Source organism: Apteryx rowi, unplaced genomic scaffold, assembly GCF_003343035.1.
Source record: "Apteryx rowi isolate R43461 unplaced genomic scaffold, aptRow1 scaffold_83, whole genome shotgun sequence".
NCBI lineage: Eukaryota > Metazoa > Chordata > Aves > Apterygiformes > Apterygidae > Apteryx > Apteryx rowi.
The window spans coordinates 1,270,669-1,295,088 of NW_020451127.1; the positions used below are offsets into that span (position 1 = coordinate 1,270,669).

At 45.1% G+C, this 24,420-nt stretch overlaps 1 protein-coding gene across 1 annotated transcript in view; it reads right to left on the reverse strand.

Moving 5' to 3' along the window:
- PTH1R (parathyroid hormone 1 receptor) overlaps positions 1-24,420 on the reverse strand; it is a 130,947-nt gene that overhangs the window by 26,578 nt on the left and 79,949 nt on the right. The window contains exons 3-4 of the mRNA XM_026089796.1: positions 11,717-11,827; positions 9,894-10,012 (exon numbers count right to left, since the gene is read on the reverse strand). Of these exons, the coding sequence (XP_025945581.1) occupies positions 9,894-10,012; positions 11,717-11,827 (230 nt within the window). The remainder of the gene's footprint in view (positions 1-9,893; positions 10,013-11,716; positions 11,828-24,420) is intronic.

Genomic DNA, 24,420 nt, shown 5'->3' on the forward strand with positions numbered 1-24,420 from the left:
CTCCAAACTTTGGATTCTTGGTAATTCGGCAGTTCTGAAGCATTACTACACCAAGCTGAACAAAAACATTCCTGAGTCCCATTCAGAATTTTAACCGGAAAGATCCACGTTCCTATCAGACAACGACACCATTGTAGCAGCAATGGTCTCGGGAAGGGCCTGCCGATTGGCTGGCAGGACATTTTAGGAGGCTGTGGTTAATTCCTTTGATTAACCACAGGGCCCCTTTTTGAAAGGATGTTGAGTCAGAACTGCCAAGACATACACATACACACATGCATGCATGCACGCTGATGTGCCGGCTTGCAAATATAGGTGCTACAAAGCCTACACAGACAGTATCACAATGGGGAGTCTTCAGGGAAGGTGTTTTTTGGATGGGGTGTAAAGGTCCTCAGGGAAACTCTCAGGAGCAAAAGGATGAGGATCCCAAAATGGTTGCATGGGGCGGCCCTTGAAAAAGCATCTCATGCTTGCTGGTTCCCAGCGGTGCTTGTACTTGGGGATGGTAAGACCTGGAATTACCAAGGGAAAAAAGGCTCAAAGGGCAATTCCCAGATCTCACGCATCTCCTAGTCCAGGGGAGGTCCCAGCTCTGTGGAAACCACAGTGCTGAATCAGGAAAGGTCCTCCAGGTAACAAAATATTGAGTCATCTGCCATCTGAAACAACCACCTCCATGGTCTAAGAATCCTCTTTTCGGAGCTGAGCTGGAGGGCAGTTTAAATAATTCACAGAAAATTGCACAGGTCATGCATAACCGAGGCATAGACACAACCTGGCCTCTGGAGTCCCAGGACGGTGCATCACCCACCAGACCATCCTGCTACAGAAGAAACTCTACCTGATATTTGTTATAAGCCCATCACAAACACACGCTGACCATCAGGTGTTGGAATGGACAACCTGCCCTTCAAAAATCTGGCCTTGCCAGACCATAAGACCCTGTTTTAAAAGGAGTGATACTACAACCARTGTCATTTAACTTGACTCCCAGTGTAATCGTTCACTGTTTCAACTGTTGACGCATGTACACTGAAGAAAAAAAAAGAAAACAAAGAAAAGAAAGYGTGGGAGGGATCTGAACCCCCTGTTCTCCTTCTCCCTATGGCTTACAGCTTTGCTGTGCCTCTTGCCTCTGCTGTCTCCCTGGGCACTAACTAACATGCCCCCTTCCTCTGCCAAGGGGTCCTGTGAATGAATGCTTTGGAGGCCTTCCCTCTGCTTAGCTGAGCCAGTCTTGGTTGCTGCTGGAAGGAGCTGAGCCGTACGAGGCTGCTCCCGTGCGGCTGAGCTGACTTTGGAGCCAGTGGAACAGCTTCCCTTTAGGTCATGGAACATGCTTCCTCTAGGCTGTGCCTCTGTCGTGCTCTCAAGCACCACAAAGCATAAGGGCCTTTCCTTTCCCCCATCTTCTCTGGATGTACATCGCAAAGCTCCACCAAACCACAGCCATCTGTCTTGTCCTGTCAGGTAAGTGGATTTGTCCTCAGTGAGCCAAACCACCTGATCCTTCCCTCCCCATCTTACCCCAACCATAACTCAGAGACTGACAAAAGCATGAACCGCAAAACACATAAGTACTGTTTCAGATGTGTTGCATGCTGTACCTGTAACAAGGTCTCTCTTTCCCCCTCCCTATTCATTTTGTGGGAGGCTTCTTCTCAGCTCCCTTTTGCATCTCAGTTTTCTGCCAGGCTGACCTCAAGGCAGAAGCTTCATCGCAACCTAATGGCTTTGGGAGAACAAGAAACCAAAACAGGGCTGGAGATGGCCTCTGCATGAACTCAGAAGGTGCAGGGATGCTACCATAGGCATGCATGGGATGGATCTGCTGTCCTCTCACAAGGGTCTCTGCATGCCCCGCTGTCTTGGTTTGGACATCTTCAAGGTGCGTGACCCTCACAGCAGCTGGCTGTTATGTTTTCATATGGTGCTCAAGGCTTAACCTGACTCCTAATTTGTCCACTTCCTCCAACAGGGATGTAATTTGCATTGATCTGAATCCAGAGGCAGACTGCTTTCCTCTGCAGGACAGCTCAGAGCTATACTGGACAGAGCACCGGGTGTAGGGTGCAGAGGCCCTATCCAGTGCAAAGCCAGGGGTATGCTTTCACTCTTACATTGCAGCCAGCTGTAGGGCAGTCTATGTGAAGAGTCCTTCTGCTCCCTCAAATTCTGGTATGGGTGCATGGAATTTTTCGTAGTAGATGYGGTCCTCTAATGTGTCATTATCTGTCTATGGTGTGGATGGCTCCATCAGAGCTGGCCACCTGAGGTTCACAGAGCAGGAAAAAATGGGTGCTTTAGTTTGCAAAGTATCTGACTATTTTAATCACAGGATGGTTCCCTCAGCTACCTCCTGGGTTGTCACTAATAAGGGAGGCAAGGATAACTAGCTCAGATAGAGGGGTCTCTGTTTCATATAAGATTTGCACCCATTTGGATCCCAGGTAAGGGGTCCTGACACTTTCAGGACTCAATTCAGTTGTTCTTGCCTAGGTGTCTCATGTCATTTTAGACACTCAAGTGTCCTGTCTGGCTTCCAGATGCTTTTATAGAGGGAAATGATTTTCCTGTGGGTCCCATGTCATATCTACCAGTCCTGTGCTGATWCCTCATATACCCTAGGACATCTCAGTTAACTCTGAGCATAAATATAGCCTACATTTAGGCAAGTGGATGGAGCCTTCAGGACCTCAGTGTTTGTGTGTCTTAATTTGTGCATTTATCTAAAGGCAGGATGCCTAATTCTGAGCTGCTCTGCTTAGTTGCCTTGATAGTCATTGGAGGGGAATCATGGTGTACCTGTGTCAGACACTTCTCCTAGGCTGAGATAAAYCATGCTATGAAGAGGTCTGTTTCTTTCCAGTGACACAGAGAAAGCCGGGGGTGACTGGCTCAGATTGAGACATTTATTTTCTAGGTATCTGGAAGCAAACCCCATTCTAAATATCATTACATTGTGCCTTTTATCCAGCTTTCTTCTTTTAGCCTTTTTCTTTCCTACTACATGAGACCTCACACGTCAGGTCTCAYGAAACGGGCACGACATGTGATGAGGCACCTCCGTTTGCAGGACTGGTGAAGAGCTTCACAAYCAGCTGTGGCTTGGGAGCTGGCCTCCCACCAGAGCTGCTTTGATGCCAGTGCCCTGTGTGGTGGCACACCCTCATTACAAGGCCTTCCTTTCACCTGTGACCCTACATGGCCAGTCAAGGTGAGCCAATTACCTGCATCCAGCCACAGAGCCAGAGGGAATGTATGGGAGCCTCACACTCTGCTTATGAGGCCTTGCACRTCTGATGAGGATGCTCCAGAAGGTCAAATAAATCCTGCTTGGTCCAACATAACCAGGGGCCCACTTTTTCACTAGCGGCAAGGGGGCCTCAATGTGGGGCCATTTGGCTGGATGCTCCATTTAGATGTTTAAGCCATGGAAAACTGAGAGTATTCAATACTCTCTCCTGATTCCCTCCAAAGGACTTTATCCCCCAGACTCTGGGTGTATGCGAACACTTTGATCCTTGTAAAGGATCCCTGGGAGATAAGCGAGCGGAAGAGCTCCAAGGACGGAGGCATGACTCTGTCTGTGGCGTTACAATGGCAATAGTCTACAACACTTATGTCATGAAACTGAAATGGATCCAGTGGTCTTTTGAGGGGTTGGCGGGCTATGCTGATGGGTGAGATYAGCAGTGTGTGATGATAGCAGTGTATGTAAGGGCCTTCTAGATCAAGTATCTGCAGAGTTTTTGAAAGCTGCTGATTCAGATCTTGCTAATGACATGTTTGAAATTAGCAGGGGCAGCATTTTACTGTTCTGAATGATAAGCAATGCCAGAAAACCTCTGTCACTAGCTCCAGTCACTGCTTTTCTTTTTTCTATTCTTTTCTTTCCTCTTTTCTTTTCTTTTCTTGTCTTTTCTTTTCTTTTCTTTTATGAAAGATGTCACTAAAAAGGCTTAATAGCAAGGAGAAGGGATATTTCTGAAAGGCACAAAACAGTCACTGCTTTACAAAGCTTAAGCTTCCAAATCATTAAGCACTGAACAGTGCTTTTTGCTACATAACTCTGTTCCCTTCACCTAAGGAGGTACCGAGATCCCCACATCAGATCCCCACAATCTGGACAGGAACAGCGGTGAGAGTCAGCTCTCAAAGACATCTAAATTTAGCTGTGTAAATCTGTGTTTCTGCATGTGTTGAGTGGCTCCTTCATCTAGCATCCTGTGGGCACCAGTCTATTGCTCTAGAAAATGTCGGGGGGAAGATCCACGTCTCAGAAGCCAGCTGAGCTCTTTGAGYGCCCCATAGAAACACACATTCATGAAAAGCAGCACTTTTTCATGCCGTGCCCAGTTAACCATGGAACTTATTGCCACAGGACATCCAGGAGGCCRCAGCCAAAATGGGCCCAAAATAAGCAGTTCAAATTAATGGAAAAAGTTCTCCAAATCCTATCCTCACAGTGCACCACAGCTGCAGAGCGTTGGAGGGCTTTAACTAGGGACAAGATTTCTCTTGGTTTGCCAACTTTTATAAGCTGTCCCTAAGCACCTACTGTAGGCCAGCAATGGTTAAAGATGGGGTACAAGGTGGCTAGATCTGACACTTGCCTAACCATTCTTGTATTCTCATATGCAGTAAGTATTATTGCTGTTGTTACCCATCAGACTTTCTCAATAGACTCTAGGCATAAACTATTATCAGCAGCACCTCAGTAAAAGGTGCTCAGTGTTTACAGGAATGCACTAGACTTTATAGGCAGGAACCGAGAACTGCATGGCAGAGCTGCTTGCAAGAATGAAGAACAGGTCTTGATGAAGCAATTTTTATTCCTACACATATTTTAAAACATCTGCCCATCTTTTATGATGCAAATGCATGGCACTCTGATGGTATTTCATCTGTATCACTCAGCACACTTTGTGTAAACATGTTTTACACAAACAGTTTGAGGCTATGAAAAGTTATTGGTTTTTAAAAGGACCCCAGAGAGCTCCAAGAACAAAGGCCAGGCATACAAGAGCTTTGGTCTGAACAATGGAGTTTAGATAAAGCAKCCCTGGAACACGCTGTGCCTTTCCCATTGTGTTTGGTATGTGATGGATTCCCGAGGCCTCTCTGATTTCTTTGGGAGCAGTAAAACCACCATGACATAAACAAGCAGTAGCAGATGAAGATGGGATTGGTGGGCTGAGGTTAGATCTTTGGATGGTCCATCTCACTAGGCTGGTGGTTTCTGAGCTGGGCTAACCTCCCAAGTTGCTGGCTCATATTCGCCTTCCCCATGATTTCAGTAGATGTAGGTCACATTTACCCTTAAGCACGTCCTTGAAAACAGGATGGGTTTGTCCTACTTTAAAGTAAGATATGCTTGGCATTAGTGCTATTTTTGGGGAGGTGGGAATGAAGGAAACTTCTGCTTACTGAACAAAATATGCCATTACCTTTGCCAATGTCTGAAAGGGTGAACAGAAAAATGGCAACACTGAAGGTGCTGCTACTGCTGGCTGTGCGAAACGAAAGGAGACCATGGTCAAAGTGCTACTACGCTTGGTGGAGAGAAATTGCCTAAAACGCTGCCTACTAATGCTAGGGCTAAATCAAGACTGCCTACGTGTGCCATGTTTTATCCAAAGACTGAGGAGCTCCARTGAGACAGGCCACACTGCCTCCTATGCCTAAGGGAACTTAAGAAAGTTGCAGGGAGAATGCCCAATGTCGGTCAGACCCAGGGTCCTTTTAGCCCTCTGCCCTGTCTCCTACATGCCCCAAAACTGATGCCTAGGGAGGAGTGTAGGAACAGGACAAATATACAGTGATATATATATAAATATATATATATATATACACCTATCCATACATTATCTAGTAAATACATGGCAGTGCTGAATACACACTCCTGACATTGAGCAGCCTGTGGCTTGGCGACTTAAAACACACAGCAGACAGACAAACAGCTGGTGTTTAACCACATTGCCTTCCTTGGAGGATGAACACTGGCCAATCTATTCCCCTTCCTTCCCTTGTCCTCCTGTCTCKCTAAACACCGGATGGAAAATAAACAAAATAGGGCTCTGGGGTGGGAAGCCACAGGCCTCTCAGCCTATCTGCTTAGAGGCAGGGAGACTTTTTGGGACAGCCAGAGAGCAACTGGAGATAGGGGCTGCCCATACATGGCTCCTGGAGAAGAAGTGCAAGAACGAAATTTTCTRTGGTCTCTGTTGCACCCGTGAGCAGTTACCTTGTCTCTTAAAAGCAGAATACAAGAATTCAGGGAAGCAGCCAATGTTGTGGTGGTGGTTTTCAGCAYAGCCCCAAATGCATAAGCAAAACCACTATATCTTCCCCTTGATGTGCTGCTAGGACACCTTCCCATGAAACTCCTTCCTCCTTTTTACTAAGTGATTGCCTTCTACAGACCTACCATGTCCAGGAGATGGCTGTTCATGGCAGGATTAATGCTATGCCTGCAAGGTATTTAAGGAAACATGCTCTGACAGCTAGCCACAGTCTACCTGCTTCCCTGGCTAAAGAGGGGACATCAATCTTCAGGGCTGTCAATCCAGCGTCCTTCAGCAGTGCTAATTTTCCCTTAGAAAACAGCCCAAAAGCAATTGCTCACCGGGCAGTTACGAGCTGTTAATTCTCCTGGCTCTGATGGCTTTAGCATACTTTGCTAATTTCAGAAAGCGGTTTCCTTACTTCTCTGCGTGAAATAATCCTATTTATATGTTTCAGGAAAAGGTAGCGAAAGACMCAAACTTTCTCTGGGGCCCTCTGTACGCTGCCTTGGTCAATCTTATAATTATCCCACAGTGGCTAAAAGGAGAAAACTGCACACCTAAACAAACACACATGAACATATATATATGTGTGTGTGTGTACATGCACACGGGTGTTTATTGTGTGTGTATCTGTATGTATATATATAGCTGTCTATAGATATATGCCTGTTTCTAGAGATAGCAATACAGCGATATATATATAGTCACAGACAGACTTTTTTTTCCTAATGCTTTCTAATTCATGGTTTCTTAAAAGTTTCTTTGGTTACATCTGTTAAGACGCTGTCTTACTCAGAATCAGCCCACAACCTCCTTTCAAAATGTTGGTTAAATGCAGCTGTTACTGGTGACGCAAAGATGTTGTTCCCAGAGAGGGGGCGAAATAATAATAGAAAACAATCTCTCTCTAAAGATGGCTAGTCTATCTTGCCAAATCCCCTGATTCTGACATCTCTTGACATATTTATTTAAAGAACAAATAATCAAAGGAAGGTTTATTAATAACAGTGCTTCAGAGCCACTCTTGGGTGTAAAAGACAAGAGGTCTTGTTCTCTGAAAGTCATAACTTAACTAACTGAGAGAAATAAGGTCATTCCTCTTCTCTTTTATTTCCACATTGCTTTTCATACTGGAAGGCCTGAGGGACCCACAGTGGATGTATATGCATTGTTTCCCTTGTCACCAAAATGCAGCCACCTCTGCACTGTAGAGCAAGGCAACCGCATGACAGCGTGCAGCATCAGCCTATGAGGTGAGTGCAGGGCTGGATAGAGAAAAATAACCTCGTGCAAATACATGGTTGTTAATAATAACAATAATAATTAAGAATAGATGATGTTGAAAAGCATTTGGTCATGAAAATACTGTTCCGAGGTTGGAGGAAGCTACTGTTTTTTTTTCTGGTGTTCTTTGCACCGGGCAGTCATTGCTTAAGCAATACCAAGTAGTCCATTCAATCTGTGCAACAAAGATGGATTTATTTTTCTTATAACTATCATTACATTCACCTCTGTATAGCTAGAACAACAACAACAAAAACACTAGTGGTAAAAAATGACTAAGGCATATCTACAGAATAATTAGGATGACAAACTTCAGGCAGAGCTGAGAACAGAAATCCAGTCTCCTATGCTATGACACCTCATCTGATGCTCCCCTCATTAGGAAGCACTGCTCACGTTGCCCTTCTGTGAACTGACCACCTCTACACTCAGGGGACACACAAACACACAGACACACATGAAACCCAGGGCAATGGACTTTGCTTTCAGACTTCCTTGCCGGCCTGGGGGGCAGAAGGTCTCTGTTTCTTCCTTGTGCTGGTAAATGGACAACCCTCTCTTCTCTGTACCCTTCCCCTGATGATTTATCTTGACCAAGTCCTGGCTGGGAGCATGGGAGGTTTAAAAGAAAGAGCCTCCTTTCCTAGGAAATGTAGGAGACTTGCTCAGATGGAGATGTCTGCAGCAGATGACTCTCACCACAGGACACTACTGAGGAAGGTGGGACAGGGAGAAGACTTCAAATAGGTCAAGAAATTGATGCCACTTAGTAAAGCCCTCTTGGTGTGAGTGAGGTACTGAAGGACTCCATGACCTGTTCCAGAAACCTTCCAGAAACCTCTCGGAATAAAGTGGTTCTTTCCACCACATGGACTGGGAAAAGATGTGTCCCACCACACTTGTTCTAAAAGTGAACATCTTGCACCACTGAGATAACACACTTTGTTTTTAAATAGCTGGAACTGTACCTGAGCCCTGTAACCTTGTCTGCCCCCTGAGTAGGTGATAACACATGCAAATGCCCAAAGAACCTCTTTCCTCACTAAACCACCTCACTCAAATGTTGCTTCACCACTGAGGGGAAAAAAAAGAAACCTTCAACAACAAAAACTATGCTGTGGCTGGATTTAAATTTAGGAACATTAATCCCAAATGGAGTGTGTGTCATCTTCAAGCCTGCTTCCCATTGTGAAGTTTGTGGTTAGATATTTATCTCCAGCCATCTGAAAATAACCATTACTGCAGATGATCGGTCACTGATACTATACCCCATATCCAAGGAGGACATCTTCCAAGTACCACTGAGAAACAAGAAGTTTCTGCTAAATACTTTGCAAATTGTGGAAGTAGAACAGCAACCACGTGTGGGTGGAAATGTCTTTCGCTGTGAACAAAGAAAGTCACATCCTCTCAGGTGACTCTGTTGACAGCAGAGGAATTGCTTCTGCATTAAGGAGTGATGCACTTGGGAGACATTCAGAAGCTCTACAGACACCCAGCTGGGCTCAAACCCAGACAGAGAGGTAAGAACTTTCTGCCTCACTGTATGTCAGCTACTCCTTTGGAAATCATTTAAATTTATGTAAAAATAAGGCTTATAGATCTGGCATATAGATAGAGACTTTTTTTTTTGCCCAGGAGCATACCAAACCCTCTCTATTTTCAAGTGCTTGTTAATTCCTTTTCTAAATCTGGATAGAGTCATTGCCTCGAGACTGTAACTACAGCAGAACTAATTCAAGATCTGTACTTATGTGTTATTTTGCATTAACAAAGGGCTTTATCTCCACCCAYCTCCAATGAAAAGACTACAAAAAAGCTCTGGGTTTGTGGCTTATACCTTTCAATCCAGATGTTCTGCATTCAATAGCTACAGAAGCAGGGTTGCTACTGGCTTGATAGATTTTTTTGCTCTGTGTTTGTGCATTCCCTAGCAGAAACAAGTGCATAGGCGCTGAAGTAATTAACAATAACCTGAYTGCAAAATTGTTGACTGATGGGGAAGAGGGAGTCTCTAAGGCATCAAGCACAACCTTCAACAACTTCTAGTGCCCCTGAGCCCTTTCCAAATTTCTCCCAGCTCTCTATACAAATGGCATCATGGAAGTTGGAAGAAGCCTTCCTGCTTTGAGGACAATTTCCCATTCAAATAATTCCCCATCAAAATGAAGGTATACCTTTGGCAAGCTGGGTTATGGTTTCCAACAGGAAGCAGTAAGCTAGAGCTCATCAAGGGTTTAAAGTGAGACTGCACTCCTTAGGCTAGCCCCAGATGAGACCAATGCTTTATGCTGCAGGCACAAATGCATTGCCTACCCTTTCCCTCGTTTCGTTGGTGAGGAACTTGGCACATTCACTGTAGTTTGCCCAGGTGCGGTTGTTGCCTGGGACCAGCTCCCAGCTCCCATTCAAGTCACACCGGCGATAAGCATGGCCTGCAAGAAGGAGAAGAGAGACAGAGTAGAAACAGGAACATGGAAGAGCCGTTTGGCCATGTGGGGCCAGACCTGGCAGAAAAGGAGAAATCTCTTCCAAGGGTGGAACCCATCTCTGCACCATCAACCCTGATGCCTCCTGCCTGCTTTGAAGCTCAGCTGCAGGAACACAATTTCCATCTCGTTAGCAACCTTATCARTTTTCTAACTGAGAAAATTTGGGGGGGTTAATAACAAGTTACACTTCAGTTTAGTCAGGATATTGGGTCTAAAAACTAAGGAGAGAAGTTTTGCAAAGTCCCAAAGAGCAGAAACGTCCTCATAGTTGCAGCTCTCCCTATGAAAATGAACAGTGATCTTTATCTTGCTGCTCTTGCTTTACAGATCCAGTGCATCTCAAGGTAGATTTTTTTCTATAGCTACCATCCTCATCATGATGGAGAAAGAAGAGAAATCATGGTTTCATCTTGGAATATATCTTGTAKATGAAAACATCCATGTTCAGATGTCTATGCGTCGATACCATTACATGGGTTGTGTGTCAGAAGTCCCAATACAGTTAATGGATATTAAACCAGTTAATGGATTTAACTGTCTGGTGACCACAGAAGGAGCCTTCCTAGAGACATCTACATTTAAGAGTTTCAGTCTAACCACTGTTCTAGGTGACTTAACCAGTAAACATCAGTGAGGTGGGGAAGCCATGCCCTGTTGAGTTGCAAGGGATGGATCACCCATTCCTCCTGATCTATAAAGCGAAATGCRTGCACACAGTGTCTCTGCAAGAGATTGTCATTCAGGGGTTATGCTGGCTTGGCTCACAGTCTTCTATAGAAAAGGCAGGACTGACTGTGTGAAAACAGAACACACTGAAATGTCATTTCTTTCTTTTTCTGAAAATGGTGGCAGTGCTCTGCTGGGAACATTTAAGCTTAATTCTCTGATTTTTTGGTCTCTGAGTGCACAGCTTTGCCTGAGAAAAGACAAAGCTTTAGCTTTGAAAATACACTAAGGAGCGCATGTACTTCAATTACTTTTAAAAATATGCACAGACTTTGTGGCACCAGAAGCAAGCCAAGAAATGCACGGCCTGAGGKAAAGTGAGATACAGAGGAATGCACATGTTCTGCTTACCAGCACTGTTCTCAGATACCCACCATAGGGGGCTGGACAGAGATCAGAGGTTAGAAAGACAATACTAGTACCAAATTGGTTGAGTAAAGAATATAAATTGGAAGACTATGTTGCAGATTTCTTTTGCTACCCAAAGTTTGTTGTGGCACGTGAACAGGGGTTTGTAACCATGCAAGACTACTCAGTTGTAAGCCTGTAATTGGTGCCTATAATGCCTAGTTATGGTCTGGGTGCTGGAGGTGGAATATTTGTGACTGCTGGGGTAAAAACAGAGCTTTTCTTTCCTCTCATCATGTGATACACTGAGCACAGGACCAGTGGATGGAGCAGGAGGGCCATGAGCARAGCAGAGTCCATTTGGGGATTGAGAAGGAGCGATATGGTTGTCATTAAACAAAAATAATGGCGGTTTCTTTACTTTCTTTTCCATAACTTTACTCCTAGCTTGGATGGGAATACCCAAGTGTGGGAAAAAAGGGTGCTAAAGAGGGTTTTTAATCCTCCCAGACTCTCAGGTCCCTCCTTACTGCAGCTTACAAGGCTTTGATGACATTCAGGACAGTGTCTTACCTTTGTGATTGAAATCATAGATGTACTCTGGACATGGCATAGCCACCACTTTGCCCGGCACACCTTCAGGCCAACAGACAATACCATCCCACTCAGGAAGACAAAAGCCATCTGTGGAAGAGACACAAACGCGAAAAGGAGTCACTTGACCTGCAGAGGTATAGGCTTGACAGTAATGCCTCTGCCCCACCACTATGAGATGGTTCTCCATGAAAAAGCCAATGACGCCATTACTTAATTCAAGAAAACTGCTTTTGGGCATCATTKCAATTTGTGTCTTAGTGCTTAGCTCTGAACAGCTCTGGTACTTTTGGAGATGGTGTAGCTTCTCCCAAGTTTTATTTCAAAAAGACATGGTYGGACACAGGCTAATAGTTGAACACTGTCTGACAGGAGCCAATGTTTCTGGAAAGGAACTTTCCCTTGTGGGCTGGAAGAAATAGAAATGGAGCAGGAGAGAAGAGTGGAGAGCAGGAGGACCTGAACATTGTAGGGCTCCAGACCTGGCAGTCAGGACTCTGTAGTCTACAGGGCAACCTGAAGATACCCAAGGAGAGCTTGGCTGGTATAGCCGAGATATGGCAGCACAAGTTTAAGCCTGGGCTCACGTACCATACCAAGGAGCTAAGATATACAACCTTATGGCTAGACTGTTTTGAGGCTCCAAGCTACCAGTTCAGGATTCTCARAAAGCTACTCATGCATTACCTTACTTCCTAAGCAGCAAAATGATGCAAACTATATATCCCAAATATTTTTGTGTCCTTTCTAATYCTTTTCTCCTAGGGCTGCGATAGTCTCATCTTTCCTCTCCCACCATATCCCTTTGATGTCATCCTTTGCAAGACGCGAGCCAAGCGTTGACTGGTTTGAAGCTGTGTACATGCTAACTGGCTGGCCTCACACAAATGCTGGTTGSCCAGCCATCTGCTGTCAGACACTGTGTACGGCTGCTGAGATTCTCAGCTTCTTCCTCTGCTTCCTCACTGCTTTTAATCTCTGCCCCTCACTCAGTCACTGATTTTCACAAAATAGGCAGAAAGTGAATGGGCAGGTAGAGAGACTACCTGAGCTTTGCTTCCTTAAGARCACAAACACCCTGAGGACCGTTTATCTCTGTCTGTTGTACCACTTTTCTCAGCCAATTGCTACTTCCTACTCTTTCAAGAAGGGAGTGATGGGATGGTTTTTAGTGGATTTCCTTTAAATAATCCTTGGTTTCCCTTCTTGTTCATCAATTAAARCTTAAATACCTCTGAATGAGAAATCCTGTGCTCCCCCGTACACATCTCCCTCTTTACTCTGTGTTTTTCAAAAAATCTGTGATGTATGTGCCTTGTGCAAGGAAAAGCAGAGAAACAAACTAAGAAAAAAGTCCTTTCCCTCCTTTTGCTTTTGCCTATTTTTCCCTCCAAAATTTCCTTGAAAAATTGATGAATATATATGTATTTAAAGTTCTTTAATTTTCAGTTTGCATTTTTTTCAGAACTTGAAAAGTAATTAACCAGGTCTTACTATCAACCCCTAACTATGAGAAGTTTCACCTCCTTCTTGCAAAAATATGTTGAAAGGCTCCTGCCTCATGCTCTGTGCAAGCATAGGGGCTAATAGCGGCCAGGAAGAAGTGGCCTCTGGGCAGCTATGCCCGCAGGGTTTCTGTCACCTGCCTCTCCAACAGCTGAGACACCAGCGTTGGAGCAGACTGCAATGGGAGATGGGYCGCTGGCAGACCCGACCGTCTCATGTTCCTAATCAGCTGTTTATTCAGTCTGCGCGGGACAAAGCCAGCCGTTGTCCATATTTAGAACTGCTGAGACATCCTCCGAGCTGCCTGAAAGCTGTGGGAATTGACCTCATTTTCAACACCACTTTAGAAGGAGGGAAGTCAAGCCCGGTCCCCCACCYCGTATGTCCTCCCAGCTTGTCAATAGACAAATTTCTGCAGCTTTTGATTTATAAGTTCCCAGTTGCACGAGGGAAGCCCATTCATGTTCAGACATGTATGTTCAAGCACAGGCTGCATTTCCTGTCTTTGAAGAGTTCAATGGGTACTATGCACCTGAATTTAAGCRTGTGCTTATACACACCTTTGGATTGGGCTGCATTAAGCGCTCCCCTGGGTAAAAATCCAGCTTCAGTAATGTGTTTGAATGAAAAGCAAACACTGGTGAATCTGCCCCAGCTCTGCTTTAAGAACAGTCTTTTCCCTCCATACCAATGGCATCCCATCAGGTAGTTTATCAGCAGTGTATAAAGTGTCTGATGGAGAGAAATTGCACGGGAATCAAAATAAAATGGAACCRCCTGCTCTTATCTGCAAGAGTTCCATTATTAAAGAAATGATAAATACCGCCAAGATCTCAGGTTGTTTCATTAATATCAAAGCTAGTGCCTTAGCAATCCTTCAAAGGAACTGTAATGTATCCTTTATAAAGCATACGCTTTCACAAGATTAAATAACAATCCAGGCTTGCTTTAAAGACCTTTAGCTAGTGTGGTTGCCCTCAAGGTTTGGGGCTGACAGTGCTCGATTCAGTTTGCTGGTATTTTAGGACATTAAAACCACAGAAAAGCCCATCATTTATCAGCTGATTTCTTATCTTTAATTTAGTGTTGATGAAAAGGACCAAACTAATGACTGCGTGTCTTCTAAAGCATTAACTGGGAATGGAGGGTGGGGGGGGGCTAAAAATCCCTGGCAGTGGTGCAATAGAAAGGAGAAAGTTTATTGTGCATTGCCTGTTTTGAGTCACATTAGGGGAAGAATGATAGTAAATTTCCTATTCATGAAAACTGTATAACTCCTGCACTTTGGCTCAATATCTTGCAGGRTAACTTACACCCTGAAAAACAACTTATTTGTTTTTTAGTTCTCTGGAAAGATCAAAAGAGAAAGAAAAAAGTCCCCACAAGACTTTGGTACAAAAAATGTTATTGTCTTTGAGTTTCTTTTGGAGACAAGAAAATAAACAAAGATTTAATTCAGCCCCCTCTTACTTAAAATAAAACCAATTCTTTTTAATAAATAAATAAATTTAGGAAGAAAATGAAGGCTGCTTTGAAACAACATTCAGAAAAAAAAATCATCGAAAGGTGRTGCTCTGAAAATGCTGAGATAAAAACTTCCACTTTTCTAAGATTTTCTAAGATTTTCAGAACGGCTTGCATTTTTAAGCAGTTTCATTCAACACGATAGTGCAAATTTTGTCCAGAAAATATTAGTTTCAAAACATATCTCATGATGCTTCGACCCCATGCTGTACATGCACACATCCCACACATTTGCCATGTACTCATTCAAAAGAAAACTGACGCTTACTGGATAACAGAGGAGGCAGTTATTTAATTTTGGGTACTTTAACCAAAAAAACCTCCAAACAAGACAAAACAAAACAAAACCAAAAAACAGAGGGCTGAAGACACTGAGAAGGAAACACACTGAAAACCAGAACTGCTTCATTTTTGCGTGAGCAGTCTGGGGAGCCATCAACTTCCCCAGAAATCTGAAAAAGTTTCTCTTTGTCACCTCTCGCTGCATCTGAAATCTTCCAGTGTCCCAGTTTATCCATCTGTGGCATTGATTCACTAAGGTTCTATAAGGATCTGGTGGGATTCAAACTTCAGAAAGCATCTGAGTCTCCCCAGAGGAGGCAAAAATGAATTTGTCGTCATTGCCATGAACCGTCATGAACTAGAGAACCACTTTTAACCTGTTTTCCATGTCTCCTTCCATCCCTTACTTTCCTCTCCTTGTTCCATGCTTGGTAGAACTATTGCCCCATTTCAGCCAGTTTCGAAAGGGGGTTAGAAATCTCAGTTATTGCTTCCTTCCTGCAGATTCATTGAGGTTGATGGTAGAGGCAGGCATCGAAGGGCTGTGGAACATTTGGCAGCTGCCACCCGGCCACYAGCCTTCGTGGCCCAGCCAATGCGCTGGCACGTGCAGACCATGAAACTGGGCATAGCGTGGCATCTTCTTGCCCTTCTGGGGCAGCCCAGGAACAGGGGGAGGAAATGCACTGGGAGGAGGGTTTTTACGTTGCGGGGAGGGAGCCGGGGAGATGTGCGCGGAGCAAGCCAGGTGCCCCCGGACCTGCTGGTGGCAGAGCGACTCGTGGAGCTCTCGCGCTGGCTGCAGCACTGAGACACTAGGAAAACATTTTTCAAATGGAAATATTAACTGAAGCCAGGACCAGCCACACTTGCTGACGGCTGGAGCCACATTCCTTGTTTTTCATGCAGCCAAAAGCTGTTTCTTCCTCTGGATCCTGCATGTTGTCCCCGACACAAGCCTTGCTGCCCTCCCCTCGCTCCTACCTTTAGTAGCCCCATCCTTCAGGCCTACAAACCCGAGACCTTTCCTACACCCCTCCCTTCCCACCTGACCCTACCGACCCCTCYGATCTGCACAGCCATGTGTGACCTTCATCAGCACTTTCATTAAACTAAGACCATGGATGTGACACTTTGGATCGAATTCCGCATCTTCTTTCTCCRACGTTCTCCTGTTTTACTCACTCTAGAGATGATTTAAAAGCAGAGCTGGTGAAAAAATGGGGAGGAAAAATGCCGTATATTCCATTGGTATTGTGCTGGAATTGAAACAAGACTTTTTGTTTTTTTGTTTTCCCAAATATTTCTTCCAAACATTTTTGCTTGGTTTATAATAACATTAACAGTACTAACAACTTGGCTTCACTCTGCTATTTTCCTTTTCTCCTGGTCAATTCTCAAAGGAGATCTACACTCAGTTACAAGAAGAAATCTGAAAAACGGTGAAGAGTTTCAGGAAAACAATAAAAATATCCACAAGCTGATAACTTTTCCTGATGGTTTTACTCAAAAATAAAAGAAGGAATCCTCTTTTACAACCTTTTTTATAACTTGTCATTAAAAAAATAAAAATCCACCACCTGCAAGCAGTGTGCTTTTGGCATGCTAAAAATAAATAAGTCTCTCCTGAGACACTGTTAATGATATTTAGTAAGCATGGATAACCAGAAGGGGTCCACTTATTGTAAATGCTGATTGAAAAAGCTCTTGAAGACTTTTTTTAGTGAAAAATAGTTTGAGGGTTCAAATATGCTACTTGGATYGATGCAGGTGGGCAGGTTTGGGATGCAAAGCTGTATGTTCCAAGAGAGCTGGAAATGCTAATAATTTCTTTCTTTGGAAGAAATAGCAGAATTCACTGAAGATGTAAGTCAAAAGGAATGCATAAATTTTAAGAAAACAAGTAAATCTCATACATATCCCACATCCTAAGTGTATCTTGGATGTGCCCAGCAGGTATCAGTCATTCGGGCAACACTGAGCTGAGGATATGGATATGGTCTGTGTCGCAGGGTAGCTGCATGTGTGTCGAAGTAGCTCTGAGTTCAGAGCCATAGCTGTGAACACTCATGGGTGACCAGGCTGATGATAGGGGGGGTGGGAATTGCACTGGAGCTTCTCAAGTTTAGAGGACATCCCTGACCATCTCAGTGCTGAAGAAAGGAGTCATGAAGGATATCCGGAGGGGCTGGAAGTGAGACAGGGCACAATCCTGCTGGGGGCATCACAGGCAGGATGCTGCTCCAACGTTATCAAATCGAGGGACAAGTGGCTGCAGCCATCACAGAGCCCTGTCCTGCTTCCCAGGGCAATCCGGACAGCTCTCCAGAGGCAGCCCAGTCTGCACCGCAACCTGAGGAGGGGATGAGCCACATTTATGTYGGTTTTGCCAATACTGAGGATACCTTTTTCTTCTCTGGAGGMTCTGCAGATACCTTTTTCCTCCCTTTGTGTTTCCTTAGCTTGATGCAAGTTCAGGGAGACAGAGTGGTTGTAATTGTGAAGAAAGTGAGGACTGGTGATTTGCCCTGGAGACTGCGCTGACATGCAGACACCAGGTGTTGACTGTTCCTTGCCCTCCCTGAGTTCAACCTCCGTTACCCAAAGCAGCCAAGGGTTGGGACCGTGCCTCAAGAGAAATTCTGGGCTCTCTGTTAGGCAAGAAGCTTAAGCTCTTCTGATGGGCTCAGCAAACCCATCTGGCTAAGGAGCTTACTGAATCCAACCAGAAGATACTCTGCGTGGCTGTCTCAAAGGAAGGACAGGTTCATGAGACCAGCTGCTTTGGCTTGCAGTCCTGTGGTCCCTACTGCCGACAGCCCCCCCAAACCCCGCAGGGGATGGGGAGAGGATAATGCTTTCTCTCACTGGGTTTCAATCACTAATTTATACAAGTTCAAAACTGTGTCCTCTGCCCACACTCCGAGACTACAGAGCTATCAAAGGCACTATAGGAAGGTAAATGAAAAAGGTTTTTCTCATCCTGTTGGTAAACATTATAAATGGAAATGAGCTACAGAAGTGCAGGATGATGCAAAAATAAACTGATGTAAACTGTCAGGGAACAAAGCTTACATCAGAAATTTGGAGAAAATTTCTATCCTTCAGATGAGTCATGTTTGGGATGAGCCTGCTGGGAAGAGAGCAGGATTCATGTTCCTAGCTGATTTTAAGATGGCATCTTGTTAGAGGAAACCGAGGCTATGGCGTTAGAGTGGCGAGGACCAGAGCACCGTATCAGACACAAATTCCTCCTCTTGTCGAACTCTTTGAGCTCTATTGCCATCCTGGACTTGGACAGGTCAGTGCATCTTGATCCTACCTTGCAATACCCTGTGTGCTGCTGTCTCAAACCTTTGCATAACAATAATGTAAAAATAAATGTTCCAATGTGATCTGCATTAGCAGAGTCACTTGCGTTTGCCAAAGACACCTCAGGTGGCTGTATGCCTGTCCTCCAGATCTCAGAAATCGTCTTACTTACCGGAGGCAATCACTTCCAAGGGTCACTTCCAAACAGTCCAAATTACTCCTTCCTTCCCTTCCTAGGTACAAAATGTCGACACAGCTCCTCCTGTATGCAATTGTAACGCTGTCATCTCTTGGTCTTGAGACACCCAGCTCATTACTTCCACAAGATAAGCTGAGCATCAGCAGAGCTCAGCTTCTCTTTCTGCCACGGCATCCCTGCACCACAAAAGGGTCACCTCCTCTCATTTCTGGATGCATTTCCTATAAGGCTATTTCTTGCCTTCCCTTCTCAGTCTGTCTTCCCAACTCGCTCAAGGCCTCACACTTGCAAACCCTGTTTCAGCCAAGTTCTTCCTGGATAACCTGACACCTGTACTGAGCAACACCTTTGGATTCTCCATCAGTTCTTGGTCTTATTATTCATGCAAGGCTGTTTTCTGGATAGCAAAGGTGGCATCTAGTACTACACACTTCTTATACCTCATATCAATATATATAAAAACTTCAACCAAAACTTCAGCTGAAGTCAATCACAAGGGTTCAGGGAACAAGGCCCTCAAACCAGCTTCAGTCTGAGGTACGTGTGCTGGGAGATATGGTGCTAAATGCTGCTTTCATTCACTGTCTTCTCAGGGTTATGGTTGAGCAGAGACTAGAACTCCGGTCTCCAACAGACAGCTCCTCCTTGTCCAGCTCTGCAGAGGAGGTACCACCACCACTAAATAAGCACTTTGAGAAGAAAAGGCATTTGGGGATTTGTCGGTTTGCTGTCTAACTAGAAGTTACCAGCATCTCAGTGAAATGCACTGAATGACATGGTTCTCCACTTTCAGTTGCAATACACTGGGCAGGGATAATGCTGTAAGTCAAAAATTTGGTTTGTTTTTCTGCTTCTGCATGCCATTTTATTACATTCAATCTTTGCCCATTTTCTCTGGCTAGACTGTATACTCTTCCATGAGCCTCAGTACCTGAGGTGTCTGAAGGTTACTATTATAGTGCATCCATTCATCTTACAGTTGCCTGGGCTGTCATGAACACTCTCTTACAGTAGTACAGTCCTACAGAGTAGTTAAGAGAAGTACAGATTACCGTAGTTTTAGAACAGATGTGCCTAGCAGCTCTCCTTACTCCTTGAAGGTTGAAGTCTCAGGAAATGGAAATTGTAGCCATTAATACAAGCCAATATAGTATAGCAATTATAGCCATTATTACAAGCCATTATGGTATTCAGGAGGGAGTATGCAAACACTCTGTTTGATGTCACTCCTGTGGGACTTGTCTTCTGGAGGCAGAAAGGCCAGCCACAGGGTGCTTTGTGAAAGGGCTGCATCACATGCTTATCACATTTTGCACTACACAGCCCCTTTCTTCATCTCTGCTTGCCCACCAGAGCTTAGTCAGAAAGCCCAGCACGTTGCAGGTTGCTCCAGTTGAGGAGAGAGGGAGAGAGAGGCATTTCTGGGCCATGCCTGATCATTGCTCAGTCTGCATTCCCAGGGTGCAATGAGGGCTATTCTCTCCTGCCTGCTATGTTTCCCATGCCTCCTCCCTGCTTTCCTTCCCCCCCCCAGTCTCAATTCCGATTTCTATGCAAGCAGTGCATGCATGTGGAGAACACATTAAAACCATCTGCGAGGCTGCTTGGCAGCTGGATAAATGCAAACATGGTCTCGAGGTGTTTATCTAGGGGTATGGAATATAAATCAGCCCAACTTATTCTGGCACCATGCGAGGCACCAGGGAGACCACATTTGGAATACGGTGTGCAATTGTGGTCACTCTATTACGGGAAGGACATTTGGTGGATTGGAAACAGGCAGGGAGGAACAACCAAAAAAATGACCTAGCATTTTGGGGCAGGAGGGGGGAAAAAGGGAGGGCAGGATGGACTGTACCTCTGCATGGGGGTATTTTTCTGGCACAGCAGATGTATTTCAAGTTTGACTGTCAGAGCTTGTGTGTGTGTCTGCGTGTATATATGTATAGATCTGTAGGTGGGAATGTATGTAGGAAGGGGAATATGTCTGTTGACCTGTATTGTGCAATGCAGGTGGAGTGCATGACTGTTTTGGGGAAAGATGTTCTGTGTGGGTCCCAGGGTGTTGGGATGGATAGCTGGGGTTATAGTGCTGCAGCACCTTTTGGTGAACTTGTGTGTGCATGGTGTATCCCATGTTGGTGCATGGCATCTGTGAACAGCGCTTTGTGTGTATGGGTACTGTGTGCTGGCCAGCATGAGGAGAGGGCAAGGAGAGGAGAGGGATGTGTGTAAGTCCTGCCTGTTGTTACTCAGAGTCCTTTGCTGGTCTGCACACTGTGGCTTAATGAGAAAAATGTCCCCTGCATGATCGGCTCTGAAGGGACTGGACTTTGAAGGGGAAGGATGCATGGGGCAGCAGGGGCTGTTCCAAGTCACACGTTGTCCCAAGGCAGAATGGGAAAGCCACAAGATTATGAGCGCTACCAGCCAATTGCCAACACGACGCAGCCACTSAGCCATCACTAGCCTGTTGCACATGAGCCTGTCCCCTCTCTGCCCTTGCAACCCAAAGATGAAACATCACCTTAACATCCCTGTTGATGACACCTGACATGCCAGTACTGGTCTGGCTCAGCTCAGGCATCCCCTTTTTCTCATTCCAATGTGCCCAATTCTTCCAAAACCCTCTAGAGCTCCCACTTAGAGGGGATAGTGCTGGTCATATCAGCCAATAAAAGTAAGCATAGAAATAAGCATGATAATTAGTATTGCAAACTAGCTGCTCCTACATACTGTTCATTCACTCTATCTCTACATTACTACACATATCTCACACATGGTCCATTTATGGCTACTGTAACTCTTGAGACCGGTCACTCCTGTGCATTGCAAGACCTGCATACCTGCTCAGCACACATTCCTCAGTGGGATGGGAAGGTCTTGGCCCATAAATTTTTGCAGGAAGTGGCCAACTGTTGATACTTCTTGTCTCTTTCTAGCTCTAATTCAGGCACAGGATGGCAAGTAGCCAGATGTGAAGAGCTACAAATGCTTGCGAGTCATCAAGGCCTGCTGACTTGAATATTAGCTGTAGCAGATGGATGTGGTGGGAGAAGGCATATCTCCGTAGGGCTTCAGCTCACTTTTGATCCATTCCAGAACCACAAATGCAATGGGAAAAACAAGACCTGAGCAAGAGTCACTGATTACAGCTATAGTAGTTAATAAAATGGGCCATAGCCTGTTCTCAGGCCCTGCAGGCTGGGTGGCACAGCATGGCTCACATCCACGTGTCCAAGCTCCCCGTCATGCACACCCTGACAGGGCGGTCTTGTCTGTGCTGCCAGCTGAAAAGGACTCCTGGTCTGTGCTGGCCTCCAAGCAGTGTCCACTGGGGCAGTGACAGCTGTCCTAAGCCAAAGTGGTGCCAGGAGCATGCTAACGAGAGGCAGTTCAGTGAACTGCAGGATGACATCTGAGCTCATGCCCTGGCCCTGCCTCCCTGAGACACTTGGGCTGAGAGTAGAAACAGGGAGAAGCTAGAGACAGAGGGAGAAGATATGAGGTTTATACAGGTCTGGGGTGTATAAGGCAAATCCTGAAGTGCCTTTGTCTCCCCTTGACTTCCAAGGCACCTGAGGCTACTCACATCCTCCGAGGAGACCCTGGCAGGCTGAATGGTCAGGAGACGGTGCTTGAGCCTCTGGAGGGAAAATCTGGAGCAGACCCCGAACTTCTGCAAGCCCAAAGAGAGCCTGGGCTTGGGGACGGGTCCTTTAGGGACAATGAAGCCGTAAACTCAGGCGGGCAACTCACATACCTTGGATAAATATTCCTGGCTTCTTAACTAAAAATAACCCCTTTCCCTAGCAAATAAGAGGTTTATTTATTAAAAAAACAAGCCATTTCAAGGAAAACTGCAACACCTAGGACTCTGAGAAGGGACTGCCGATGGCCTTCGCTAATAGCAGGTTTGTATAAAAATCTCTCTTCCCCCACAAAATGTCCCATCTCCTTTTCCAAACCAGGGTAAGACAGGCTTTTAATTCATGGGTGAAAAAAAAAAATCAGGTCTGATGGCTTATGGCTGGGAATTTCACTTCATCCCCTTCCAGGTTTAACTTTGGGGTGGCATCAGGCTGCCCACCATGGCTGAAATGTAATATTTGTGTACGTAGAAGAGAAATTTTAGGGTTTCCTGTTCTTTCTGAAAGGCTTTCATCTGGAAACTAAATTTAAAAAAAGAGGGGAAAAAAAAGAGAAAAGAAGAACGGAAGCCAAATGCTTGTGGGGACAGTTGTATGTGTAAGGGTTTTTTTCTTTTTTTGTGGGGGTCTCCCTCCCTCAGCGCTTTAGCCAAAAACGACAGATGAAGAACATATCTTGAAGCAGAGCTGCATGGAAGTACTCTGGACTGGTGGGCAGTTGTGCTTGGCCCAGCATCCTCATGGACAGGTCCACATGGGGCTGCGTCCATGTCACCCCAGTTCAGCTTGGATTAAAGCCCATGGCAGGTCCTCAGGCTCAGAAATACACCTGGGAGGTATCTAGGGGTAGATGGCATCATCTGCATAGTCTCTCATAGGAGGACCACAAGGCTCTCATCCTGTATTAGCCAGCATATGATAACTAACAAAAGATAATGTTCTTAGGGAAAAAAAGGTGGGGGGGGGATCTGGAGTTTTTACTCATAAATAGTGGCTCATTACTCCTGAAGGAATCTTAAATTTATATCAATTTTTTACCTTTTTTTAGCTAGGACTTTTCTTTGGGCTATCTCCATGGTAGCAATCACACATCTAGAAGCTACATGTTCCCCACGCTCCAGAAATGCTTGGTGAGTCTATGCTTCCATCTTGGCAAGAGTCAGAGGAATCGATGCTGCTCAGTCCCTAAGACCTTTCTCAGAGCAGAACTTAGGTACGGTTCTAGTTAAATTGCATCTAGCTTATTTCAACTGRAAAAGATATTGCTGAGGCATGGTAGCTGAGGGTAGAATACAATATATTTAAATACTCCAGTTTACAGCTGTTTGCCTGGTCTCTCATAGGCTGGGTTAAGGATAAAAGGAAAGTTAAACCCAAGAAAGACAATGAACAGCCCTTCCACTCTCTATAGGAAGGGTGGATACAGGTATTCTCCATGCTCCCATCAACCCTTTTCTTTTTTCACAACACCAAGTTCTAGGTCTACTAGCCAATTTTTAAGGCCATTTTTAGTAGCTGGTRCTACAGTAAAATCAGTCCTGGCACAAAGATGAAGCTGGTGTTGGCCAGCCCTATGAGGATACAGGTTGATCGGGAGAACTGTGTAACCACTTGCTGGCCATGTTCTGGCTCCACATATGGACTTCTTGTTTCACAGATGTGGAACCAGGAGAAGTACTTCAATAGGAGTAGCCCTGGAGCCTATTGCCATTTGGCATTGCACCAAGAGGCACACGACACTTGCAAATAATGCCTAATCACGCAGGCTGAAGAAATCTGTGGGTTTAATAAAACTGAGCCAGTAAAACCAGCAAAGGGAAAAGGTTAATGACAAAAAGAACAGACCAGAGCCTGCTTCAAGAGGAYGGCAGAGCTTGTTTCGAGATACTTATCTCCACCGGGCTGGCTGCTTCCTAGGGAAGAGCTAATGAAGTCCATACATAGGCAGGATCACATTTTCCAGTCAAAGAGCCAGTGCTGGTGTGTGAGTCTCCATGCCGAATCCAAGACTGTGCTGGAACAGTGATGTGCAAAAACCTGCTCCTGGAAAACTCTTTCTTGTTCAGGTTTCTCAGGGACAAACGGTGGTGCTAGACTCACAGATCTCTCCCACAGTGAATCTTCTTCGCCTGTGTTTTTTCATGTAGCCATTTCAAGCCTGATTAGCAGGCAAACTCATTAGGAGTGGGCAGCTGCAAGATGAGAGAAGG